Source organism: Amblyraja radiata, chromosome 2 (assembly GCF_010909765.2).
Source record: "Amblyraja radiata isolate CabotCenter1 chromosome 2, sAmbRad1.1.pri, whole genome shotgun sequence".
NCBI classification, from domain to species: domain Eukaryota; kingdom Metazoa; phylum Chordata; class Chondrichthyes; order Rajiformes; family Rajidae; genus Amblyraja; species Amblyraja radiata.
Window position 1 is genome coordinate 8,123,376 of NC_045957.1, and position 12,442 is coordinate 8,135,817.

Below are 12,442 nucleotides of genomic sequence, written 5' to 3' on the forward strand. Positions count from 1 at the left end.
TGATAACATACAGTAGAACTAGTGTGAATGGTTGATTTATGGTCAGTGTGGACCCGATGGACCTGTTTCTCTAAACTAAACTAAACTATATTAAAGTATATGTTTAAGAAGGAACTGCAGATGTTGGAAAATCGAAGGTAGACAAAAATGCTGGAGAAACTCAGCGGGTGAGGCAGTGAAATAAAACCTATTTCCTTCGCTCCATAGATGCTGCCTCACCCGCTGAGTTTCTCCAGCATTTTTGTCTACCTTATATTAAAGTATATCAGTGAACCTAAGATAGATACAAAAAGCTGGTGTAACTCAGCGTGTCAGACAGCATCTCTGGAGAAAAGGAATAGGTGAAGGTTTAGGTTAAGACCCTTCTTCATTCCCATTAAGCTCATACTTAAATTCTGGAAAAATGCGCCCACACCAACAATAAAAATGTGGACATCAAATATGTTTGAAACATTACATCTGGAAGAGATGAGATTCCTCTTAGCAGGTAAAGCAGACCAATTCCAAAAGACGTGGTCTACGTTTCTGGACCTATTACAAGCATGAGGTGCAATAGTAATTTTTTAAATAAATAAATAAATAAATGGTATCAGGGCACGGAAATGGGAGGTAAAACAACAAAAACAGACTTGGTTGGTAGTCCCCTTTCTGCGGAGTATAATGTTATAATAGAGCGAATGTTCCTACTTTCTTTTTCTTTCTTTTCTAGGGTCTACTTTCTCACTTTACTTCCTTCTCTAACTTCTTTTCTAAGGAGCTTTCTTTTCCCAACACTCTCTTGCACTTCACGACTTGCGCACTTTCTTTACTTTCCTTACTTCTATCTTTTTCTTAAAGCTCAAAAAAATGAAGCGGTACAAAAAATGTATTAAGATATATGTGTTGTGTATTATTGTAATTTACCGTACTTCTAATAAAAATAATTTAAAAAAAGAAGGAAAAAAAAGACCCTTCAGACTGAGAATCAGGGGAAAGGGAAACGAGAGATATATACGGTGATGTAGAGAGATATAGAACAAATGAATGAAATATATGCAAAAAAGTAGGTGATGATAAAGGAAACTGGCCATTGTTGACTGTGTGCTAGGTGAAAACGAGTTACAGACAATGAGACTCAACAAGACGACTTTCAAGTTGGTATGATTTTGGTTGGGGAGGGATGGAGAGAGAGGAGATGCAAGGGTTACTTGATGAAGTTAGAAAAATCAATATTCATACCACTGATATGATTCTTCACCCGAACCTGATTGATTTTTCACTCCAATCAGATGGGCAGTTCAGGGGCTGTCCCACTGCGGTGACCTAATCCGCGAGTTCAGAAGAGTTTGCCCTCGACTCATTCTCGCAGCATGGTCGACGCGAGGTCCTAGGAGGTCTTTGTAACTCTCCTTCATGCTCGAGAGTGGTCCCCGTGTACTCGAGGCCTCAGCTAGGTTGCGGCATATTTTTCAACATGCTGAAAAATGCCCCCAAGTTTTTTAAAAAAAAGTCGCCATGGAAAAAATAAAAGTTTTTAAAAAATTTTTTTTTACTCGTAGGTTTAATCGAGGTTGGTCGTAGTAGGTCGGCATGTTATTCGTAGGTAATCGAGGGTAGTCGAAGGTAGTCGTACATAGTCTTCAACATAGTCGAATGGAGGTCGAAAGGAGATCGAAGGAGGTCGTCTTCACTCTCCACTATTCGGTGTCCAATCTTCCCGGCTAATCGAAGCTAGTCTTCAACATAGTCGAAGGAGGTCTTCAACATGACACTTTTTCAAACTCTCCTAAACTCGCCAATTAGGTCGCTTAATTGTGACCTAATTGGCGAAAGTGGGACAGCCCCTTTACCATTTCCGCCGTTTTAATTCCAAATTGTGATTTCATGGCCAGAATTCCAAGTGCAGTTGCAGTGGTTGGACTCTGAACCAGTATCTCTTGTTCACTTACGAATGAGCCTGTGTTGTTTCCCCACCGCTACAGCAGAACGTATTTACTTCTCAGCAACCATGAAGCGGCCCCATTAGACATGGAGTAAAGCTCTCTCTCTTTCTCTCTCTCTCGCTCTCTCTCTCTCTCTCTGCGCTGGGTTAGATACAGAGTAAACCTGCCCGGCTCTCCATCCCTCCCCCACCCGAGTTGTTGTACCAGCTTCAAAGCCGTCTTGTTGAGTCTCACTGTCTGTAACTCGTTTTCACCTAGGCCACCACTAACAATGGCCTGTTGCCTTTATCATCGTTACTTTTTTGCATATCTTTCATTCATTTGATCTATATCTTTCTCTCTTTCTCTCTCTCTCTCTCTCTCTCTCTCTCTCTCTCTCTCTCTCTCTCTATATATATCACTGCCTATATCTCTGATTTCCCTCTCCCCTGACTCTCAGTCTGAGGAAGGGTCTCGACCCGAAACGTCACCTATTCCTTTCCTTTTCGGTGTAAGCCAGCATCTGCAGTTCCTTCCGACACAAACCTGCCCTTACATTGCTTTGAGCCCCTGTGTTTAATCCTGTTCCTGTTTCAAGAGAGAGAGCTAGATAGCGGAGCCAGGGGATATGGGGAGAAGGCAGGAACGGGGTACTGATTGGGGATGATCAGCCATGATCACATTGAATGGCGGTGCTGGCTCGAAGGGCCGAATGGCCTCCTCCTGCACCTAGTGTCTATTGAGAGCCCTGTCAGCTGCTGTACACTGGCAGCATCTCCAAACTCTGGAGCTCTGTCAGTGGGTGCATCAAGAACATGGATCTTCATTGACTTTTATGACTTCTTATCCTGTCTTCACTAACTCCTCGTTGTAGACATCTGTTTAGTTTCTTCTGCCTGCTCACACAGTGATACTAGTGAGCACTTGTGGTAATTGTGATGTCAATGTCTGTGTTTCCCTTCTGAGTATAATCAGCTGCAGTAAATATTTCAGGACATGGACTATTCCAGGATGATCGAGCGCCTTCTGAAGCTTGCAGTAAGTCATTTTTCTTCCTTTTAAGTTTACGGCAACCCAGCTGTCCTTTGTATTTTAAACACCAAGTGCGAGAGGAACTCAGCGGGTCACGCAGCACCAGTGGAGGCAATGGGCAGACAACGTTTCGGGTCCGGACCTCTCTTCAGTTTTCCAGAGAAAATCACGGAGAGGATGCAAATTCCTACACAGACCGTGTGTAGAAACAAAGAACTGCCAAAGCTGGTTTATACCAAAGATAGACACACAATGCCGGAGTAACTCAGCAGGTCAGGCAGCATCTTTGGAGGAAAAGGATGGGTGATGTTTTGGGTCGGGACCCTTCTTCAGACTCAAGAATCAGAAGACTTCAGAGTCTGTAGAAGGGTCCTGACCTGAAATGTCACATCCTTTTTTTCATAATTTCCAGGAGCAGAATTAGGCCATTCGCCCCTTCCAGTTTATTCCACCATTCATTCAATCATGGCTGATCTATTTTCCCCTCTCAACCCTATTCTCCTGCCTTCTCCCCATAACCCCTGATGCCCTTACTCAACAAGAATCTACCAATCTGCGCCTTAAAAATATCCAGAGATGCTGCCTGACTCGCTGAGTTGCTCCAGCACTTTGTGTCTATCATCCACACAGACAGTAGCTGAGGTCAAGGTTGAACTCGGGACACTGGAGCTGTGAGGTAGCAGCTCTACCTGCTGCACTGTGGTGTGGCCATAGCCAGTATGGAGATGAACACAGAACACAAAGCAGGTTAGATGGTGTAAATCTTTCTCCTCCGCCTCAATATAATGATCTGCATCCAGATGAGAAGATCAAACAAATGCTTCCCTGGGGAAGAGTCGAGGTGGAGGTGTAGAGAGGCTTTGTTTAGATTACTGTCTCGTGTACCGAGGTTGAATAAAGGTGTGCAGTGATAGGTCGCTTGAATAGTTTGGTGTCGGTTTATTCTAGTCACGTGTACAGAGGTAGGGTGAAAGGCCAAGTCAGATCATAGCATGCACGGTACAATTGACCACATACAAGCACAGGTTGTGCAAGGAAGGAAAGGCAACAGAGTGCAGCACATCACAAAGATCCTATAGCAAGCACGATAGATCACTCGACGAAAAAGATGTAGTACGGTCAAGGGCAGATTCATGGGTGATTTTCAGCCCCATTTCCGTAACCGGCTTCCGTCTCCGCACCAAAGATCCCATAGCGGAGCGAAGATACTAGTGCGGAGACGGAAGCCGGTTATGGAAACATCCTCGTAAAAATAAAAGTTATTTGGTAAAAAATCTTCGCATTTTCAGAATTATAATTTATTAACACAAACTGTTCCCCCACAACGTTGATTACACTGCGAGTCGGGTCGGGTCGGGTTACTGAAATGGATGAAAAAAAGGCCCACGTTCCGCTCCGTTGCGTACTACACGTCAGCCCATTGCATTTAGCAGGAGTGGTCTATCTTGCTATAGGATCTTTGACACATAGTGTTACAGATACAGAGAAAGTGCAGGGTTTTTTTTAAGGCCACAAAATGTAGATTGGAAGATCGAAAATTCATTGTTATCATATGAGAAGCCCGTTCAGTGGTCTGGTTACTGCAGAGTAACCTGTTCCTGAATCTAGTGGAACATGCTCACCAAACCCTGCCCGGAATATTCCTAGAGGAAGCTTTAGAAGCAGATACAATTGTGACTTTCAAAAGACAGACGGATAAGAAGGGTTTAGAGGGTTATGGGCCAAATGGGACTAGCCCAGTCTATCATCTTGGACAAGATGGGCCGAAGGGCCTATTTCTGTGTGATACAGCCCTTTGATTCTGAATGCACAGTGATTCAACGTGTAATTAAGGGATTAATTGATGATGAGTCCCACATATTGATCAAGCAGAGATTTTGTGCAGTAAAACTAAGCAATCAACCTGAGGTGGTCAGTGTTTTTTAATTTTTTTAAATGACACAGCGCTGGAGTAACTCAGCAGATCGGGCAGCATCTCTGGAGAACATGGATAGGCGACCTTATCCATTCGGGACCAGACTGATTGTGTCGGGGAGGGAAGGTGGAGAACGCTGGAAGGAGAGGGTGGGGCGGGACGAAGCCAAGCAAGTGATAGGTGGATACAGATGAGGGGGAGTTGGCAGAGGGTTGGACAAAGGCCAGAGATGGAAAGACAAAACAGTGAGAAGTAAAGAGGGACGGTTTTTAGAAATGTGAAGCCAGAGGAAAGGGATACAGTTAGAGGGGGGGGAGGGAAAGGGAGATGTGGGGGGGGGGGGGGGGGTTGTGTGTAGGTTTGATAGCTAAAATGGGAGACTTCAATGTTCAGTGTTCACCAAGCTGGTATATTAGGTATGTTGCAAAGCCTACCTGAAGCGTCATTGAAAATCTGCTGCTGCGGGTGTGCGCGATTTTGGCGCCGTTTAGAGGGGGGCGGGTTTAAAACGCGATTTTCTCTAGGCTGTTCAAATCGAAGATGTTCAGCCTAGTTAATTATTAACGAAAAATCGCTGGAAGACCCCGTCGCAAAAGCTATTATTAGTTTTAAAGGCCACGTATAATAGTTATAGTAGTTTAAAAATCAATCTCTAAACCCGCGAACACCAGCAACCGCAGGGTCTCATAAAGCAAATATCTGAAGTTAGGCTGTATATTTTTACATTAAAAAGGGCTTCTAAAGAACCCTTTATACAAAGTTTAATATTGCGAGTAGCTCATGTTGGGCCCATTATATCCCGCAGTATTTTTCTCGGCATTTGAGGCACAAATCTACCGCAATGTGAACGTTCTAAACCAGCGCGTTCCACAGGGACCCACTGGAAAGCTGATTTAAATGGGCATTTATTTACAGCAATTGAACACTAAATTCCTTCCATTTGGTCTATAAATTAATGTAAATGAGATTTAAAAATCATGTTTTATTGTGAATTATTTGTGAATATTATTTGGACATTTAGGCTATTTAAAAATGTTAATCATTTATTAAGAAATGGATAGATGTTTAGATCTAGTAATTGAAGTCTGAAATTAGCTACAATTAGGTAACTAACTAATTATATGCTTTAATTTCAGGTCATCCAAGTAAGATTATTTTATATTTGTTTCAGAATGCTTCAATCTATGATAACTAAAAATTTCATTCAGTTCTCTTAATTTTCAAGAAAGTTATGGGCTTTTGACTGTTCACGATCACAGCTTTTTTGTTATGTCCATAGAAAATCAATAGGGAACAAGATGCTCATTTCCGAGTATGAAAATGGCCATAACTTTTTAAATACTTGAGATATGAAAGTGAATTAGGTGTCAAATTAAACTTATTTTTATGCTTTATCTGATGGGATAAATTACAGACTTGATTTATAAAATCTCAAAATTTTGTAACATTGCTAGGTATATGAGAGTTCGTTCTGACCCAGTCCCCTGAGTGTTTTACCACGGTGCACAACCAACCCAGGCTGACCCAAACCAGACGTAGGGCAGGCAGGTTCTGTGTGGCGTTCTCAGTGTCAGGGATTACCTAGGTATGGGGCAGCAGGTAGTGCTGCTGCCTCATCTCCCGTGACCAGCATTTGGATCCTGATAGACACACAGTGCTGGAGTAACTCAGCGGGACAGGCAGCCTCTCTGGAGAGAAGGGATGGGTGATGTCTCGGGTCGAGACCCTACTTCAGACTGCCGATCCTGATGTCCGACGCCACCCATGTGGAGTTTGCTCGTTCTCCGTGCAGCCGCGTGGGTTTCCTCTGGGTGCTCCGGTTTCCTCCCACCCCCCAAAGACGTGCGGGTCGGTACTTTCAGGGATTGCTCCTGGTGTAGATCAATCCCAGCGCAGAGGAACCCGAAGACTCCTTGTTTCATTGCAACATTTCCAACTTGCATGGCCACTAATACCCCTCTACATTCCCACAGCCAGGAGATGAGGGATCAGAGCCTGGCTGTGGAATTGTAGGACGTTAGTGGCCATGTGAGATTTGGTTTAGGTTTAGAGATGCAGCACGGAAACAGGCCCTTTGGTCCACCGAGTCTGCATCGTCCAGCGATCCCCATGCTATCCTTCAGACGAGGGACAATTTACAAATTACAAGGCAATGAACCTACAAACCTTGACGTCTTTCGAGTGTGGCAGGAAACTGGAGCACCCGGAGAAAGCCCACAAGGTCACGGAGAGAGCGTGCAAACTCCATACGGACAGCACCCGTAGTCAGGATCGAACGTGGGGCTCTGGTGCAGTAACGCAGCAACTCTATCGCTGCACCACCGTGCCGCCACAAAGTAGAAAAGGTTGCAATGAAATAAGAGTGTTTTTGTTTCTTGGCGCTGGCATTGACTCAGAGTTCAAAGGTGACAATTGCAGCAAAATATGAAATGGATGTTTATCAAGCAGTTCGGTGTGGTTTTGATGCCTAATGGACCAGTATTGGAGTTGATAGTGGACACTGCTTCACCGTGAACTGATTCTCTCCGTTCCTCGTCTCCTGCAGGTTCCCAACCACCTCATCTGGCTCATCTTCTTCTACTGGTTCTTCCACTCCTCCATGAACTTCCTGGCTGAGCTGCTGCAGTTTGGTGATCGGGAGTTCTACAGGGACTGGTGGTAAGGGCGGCGATCGGCAGCACGAGGAGGTGACCCAGCATAGGCGGCAACTCCCCAGACAACGGCCTGACCATTCACTTCACTGTTGCCTGTATCCTCCACTCAATTCACCCATTTATCCGCAGAGCCAGTCCTACTCTGTCAAGCCTTTGAACATACACACAGGAACAGGCCCTTCCGGATACAGTAGATCCGCTGTCCCAGGTGCCAACTTCACGAGACCAAGCGCAGGCTCGGCGATCGTTTCGCTGAACACCTCCGCTCAGTCCATTCGTAACCTACCTGATCTCCCGGTGGCTCAGTACTTAAACTCTCCCTCCCATTCCCAATCTGACCTTTCTGTCCTGGGCCTCCTCCATTGTCAGAGTGAGGCCCAGTGCAAATTGGAGGAACAGCACCTCATATTTCGCTTGGGCAGCTTACACCCCAGCGGTATGAACATTGACTTCTCTAACTTCAGATAGTCCTTGCTTTCCCTCTCTATCCATCCCTCCCTCTTGCCAGTTCCCCCACCAGTCTTACTGTCTCCGACTACAGTCTATCTTTGTCCTGCCCCCTCCCCCGACATCAGTCTAAAGAAGAGTCTTGACCTGAAACGTCACCCAGTCCTTCTCTCCAGAGATGCTGCCTGACCTGTTGAGTTATTCCAGCATTTTGTGTTAACCTACAAACGTCTTTGGAGTGTGGGAGGAAACCTAAGATCTCTTAGAACGTACAAACTCCGTACAGATGGCACCCGTAGTCAGGATGAAGTCATGATGCCAAGTTAATCTGTGTCTGCACGTGATCCATATCCCCCCACATCTATGTGCCTATCTAAAAGCGTATCTGCTTTTAACACTGACCCTGTGTTAGGCACCCCTCCCCTACCCTCTATGTAAAACAAATACATTCCCCAATCAGATCAGATATACCATACATAAATACAATCAAGAAAAACTCGACTACAATAGGTGGAGCAATGGGGAAGATACAGAGTGCAGAATATAGTTCTCTGCATTGTAGCGCACCAGTTCCACAGACAAAGTCCAAAGTCCACAATGGGGCAGAGGTGAATCGGACAGTACCCTAGCTTATGGATGGACTGTTCAGCAGCTTTAAACTTTGCCCCATTCACCTTGAAACCATGCCCTCTAGACCGTGACATTTCCACCATGGGGGAACAACTTTCTGCCTGTCGACTCTATTGAAAGTAGACAAAAATGCTGGAGAAACTCAGCGGGTGAGGCAGCATTTATGGAGTGAAGGAAATAGGCGACATTTCGGGTCGAGACCCTTCTTCAGATTCACGTTACCACAGCCACGTTTGCTTTCTCGGGACTTGCCTGCGCCTCCATCTTGTTCTTAAACATCTCGTCAACTCTGTTGAAGTCACTTATTTACTAAGCTGCCACCCTTTGCTCCGGTCCTAGGAATTCTGAAACGGTGACGTACTTCTGGAAGAATTGGAATATTCCCGTCCACAAATGGTGCAGCAGGTGAGAGCCGGTGACTGGATTTAGGGGCTTGCTTGCCTTGCCAAGGCTCCCCAACATCAGGCACACAAGTCCGACGGTGTTCAATATGCCCAATGGTCTTCCATCTGCATCCAGACGGGATTTATAAGGTCTCCTTAGTGCTGGGGAGCCAGGAGAAAATGTCTGAATAGCAGAGGTCTAAGACTGATGATATTTGGGTTGTTATTCACAAGTGTACTGAGGTACAGCGAAAAACTATGTTTTGCATGGTATCCGATCAGATCTACCATACATAACTATGATCAAGTCAAACTCAAGTACAATAGGTAGAGTAAAAGGGAAGATACAGAGTGCAGAATATAATTCTCAGCATTGTAGCGCACCAGTTCCACACACAAAGTCCAATGTTCGCAACGGGGTAGAGGTGAATCGGACAGTACCCTAGCTCATGGAAGGACGGTTCAGAAACATGATAACAGAGAGGAAAAAGCTGTTCCTGAGTCTGGTGGTGGGCGCTTACAAGCTTCTGTACCTTCCGCCCGACAGGAGCAGGGAGAAGAAGGAATGACTGGGGTGGGACATTTCTTTGACTACGTTGGTTGCTTTTCTGAGGCAGCTTCAAGTGCAAATGGAGTCAATGGTGGGGAATCTGGTTGGTGTGATGGACTGGGCAATTTCTTGCAGTCCTGGGCAAAGCTATTCCCAAACCACACGTCAGTTATTAAGGCGATGGATTCCAAATCCTTCGGAGTTTTCTCACACAGGTTCAAATCCTGCCAACTGCAGAGGTGAAGATCCGCCCAGAGTGATTAAAATGTGCAAACAATTGTGAAGTGGCACGGTGGCGCTGCTGATAGAGCTGCTGATTCACAGGCCGCAGAGAGCTGGGTTCAATCCTGACCGCGGGTGCTGCTCGTGTGGAGTTTGCACGTTCTCCCGGTGACCCTCCGGGTGCTCCGGTTTCCTCCTGTATCCCGACGTTTGCAGGTTAATTGATCTCTGTAAAATTACCTCTGGTTCATTGGGTCTGGATTCTATTGAAGGACTGCAAGAAAAAGCCTAGGAACTGCAAACCAGTGAGCCTAACATCTGTGGTAGGCAGGTAAGAGTTACTCCTCTAAACTCTGTAATATAGTTCTCAGCATATGTGTATTTGGATATTTGGGGCCTGTTTATTGATAATCAGCATGGTTTTGTACAAGGGAGATCGTGTCTCATGAATCTGAGATTTTTGAAGATGTAACCAAGAAGGTTGATGTGGGCAGAGCCATAGACGTTGTCTACATGAATTTCAAGCCATTTGATAAGGTTGCGCATAGTAGGCTGCACTGGAAGATTGGATCGCATGCGATCGACGCAGAGAGAGCTAACCAACTGGATAGAACATTGTCTTTGTGGAAGGGAGCAGAGGATGATGGTGGAAGGTTGTGTTCAGCTTTGGTCACCCATGTTATAGGGATGATGCAATCAACTGGAAACAGTGCAGAAAATAGTTCTCAGCATTGTAGTGCACCAGTGATAGTGAAAGGCCTGGACGGAGTGGATGCAGAGAGCATGTCTCCACTAGTGGGAGAGTCTAGGACCAGAGGTCATAGCCTCAGAATTAAAGAACGTTCCTTTAGGAAGATGAGGAGGAATTTATTTAGTGAGAGGGTGGTGAATCTGTGGAATTCATTGGCACAGAAGGCTGTGGAGGCCAAGTCAGTGGATATTTTTAAGGTGGGGATAGATAGATTCTTGATTAGTGCGGGTGTCAGGGGTTACTGGGAGATAGCTTAGGTATGATTGAATGGCGGAGTAGATGGGCCGAATGGCCTAATCCTGCTCCTATCTATACTATAACTAAAACTCTTTGTCATGTTTGTGGCTGTGTGTATGTGTGTGTGTCAATTTCTATTTTCTTAATTTCTTTCAAACGCTAGGGCACAGCCTTCCCATTTTCACACATTCTACTCACATTTTTCCCGTTGAGGCAATAAACATCTTCCCGTCGCCTTCCCAACTATATTTCCCGGCTTTTAAATTGTTTAAAGTTTTTTTTTTAAAAGCCAGAAGACTCGCACATTTCGGAAAAATATCTACCTCCTTGTCTCTCTACCCCACCTCTCTGTCCCTCTCCCTTTCTACCCCCTCCCTTTCTTCACCCTCCCCCTCCCTCTCTATGCCCGCACCCTCTGTACCCCCACCCTCTCTTACCCCCCCCCCTCCCTCTCTACCCCCCTCCCTCTCTATCACCCCTCCTAAGAGGAGGTAGTGCTGAGGGATGAGGGGAAATGAGCTGCGCCTGCACAGTTGGGGGCTATGCGTGAGTGGTGGAATATTGCGTTGGGGGAACAGGTTGCGTTGGGGGAACGGGTGAGTGGTGGAATTTTGCATTAGGGGAACAGACCAAACGGGCCTGCACTTGGTCTAGTCACGTATAAACTCATGGATTATTATTGTCACGTGCATTGAGGTACAATGAAAAGCTTTTGATTGTGTGTTATCCAATTAAATCAGACCACACTATACATAGAATCAAGCCAAAATAAATCTGAGTGCAGAATATAGTTCATAGCATTGTAGTGATACAGTTCCAGTGATCAAGTTCAATGTCTGCAATGAGGGTGATTGGGACTACAGTACACCGTGGCTTATGGGAGGACCATTCAGTGGAGTAGAACCTGCTCCTCAGTCTGGTGGTCACAGGGTCGAACATGCAAACTCTGTACAGTCAGCTCCCATGTTCAGGATCTAACCAGGGTGTCTGGTGCTGTGAGGCAGCAGCTTTACCCGCTGCACCACTCTGCTGTACTTCTCTTCGGTCTCCGATTATCCGAGTTAATTCCTTCAACTGGACGTGTGATCTCGCCACTTCCGACAGGACTTGTTTGGGTTCTGTGTGTATCTTGTTGAGCTGTGTTTCGGAAGGAACTGCAGATGCTGGTTTAAACCAAAGACAAAAAGCTGGAATAACTCAGCGGGGCAGGCAGCATCTGTGGAGAAAAAGGAATGGGTGACGTTTTGGGTCGAGACAAGTCTCGAAGAGTCTTTGACCTTCTCTCCAGGGATGCTGCCTGTCCCGCTGAGTTACTCCAGCTTTTTGTGTCTATCCTGTTGAGTTCTGTTTGTAGATTGAGGAATAACTAAACTAAAGCTACTGGTTCTTCCCCCACAGACACTTCTACAAGCCCATGCTGAAGAAGGGAGTGAACAAGAGGATGGCTCAGGCAGGAGTCTTCCTCGCTTCTGCTTTCTTTCACGAGGTCAGGGTCCGGAGCTCTCGTTTCCTCTGTGGCTGGGGCGGGATCAGCACTGCTGGCTGGGGCAGGGACTAACTGAGTACCGGGCTTTTGGCACGCTGGCCTTCATCAGTCACAGTGCTGAGTACAGAAGTTTGAATGTTTAAGAAGGAACTGCAGATGCTGGAAAAATCGAAGGTAGACAAAAATGCTGGAGAAACTCAGCGGGTGCGGCAGCATCTATGGAGCGAAGGAAAT

At 45.8% G+C, this 12,442-nt stretch overlaps 1 protein-coding gene across 2 annotated transcripts in view; it reads left to right on the forward strand.

Annotated features, from left to right (window-relative positions):
* Nucleotides 1-12,442, forward strand: part of dgat1 (diacylglycerol O-acyltransferase 1) — a 108,637-nt gene that overhangs the window by 89,185 nt on the left and 7,010 nt on the right. For both annotated transcript variants that reach the window (XM_033041723.1, XM_033041732.1), the window contains 4 exons: nucleotides 2,895-2,939; nucleotides 7,394-7,506; nucleotides 8,919-8,984; nucleotides 12,121-12,208. In XM_033041723.1, the coding sequence (XP_032897614.1) occupies nucleotides 2,895-2,939; nucleotides 7,394-7,506; nucleotides 8,919-8,984; nucleotides 12,121-12,208 (312 nt within the window). The remainder of the gene's footprint in view (nucleotides 1-2,894; nucleotides 2,940-7,393; nucleotides 7,507-8,918; nucleotides 8,985-12,120; nucleotides 12,209-12,442) is intronic.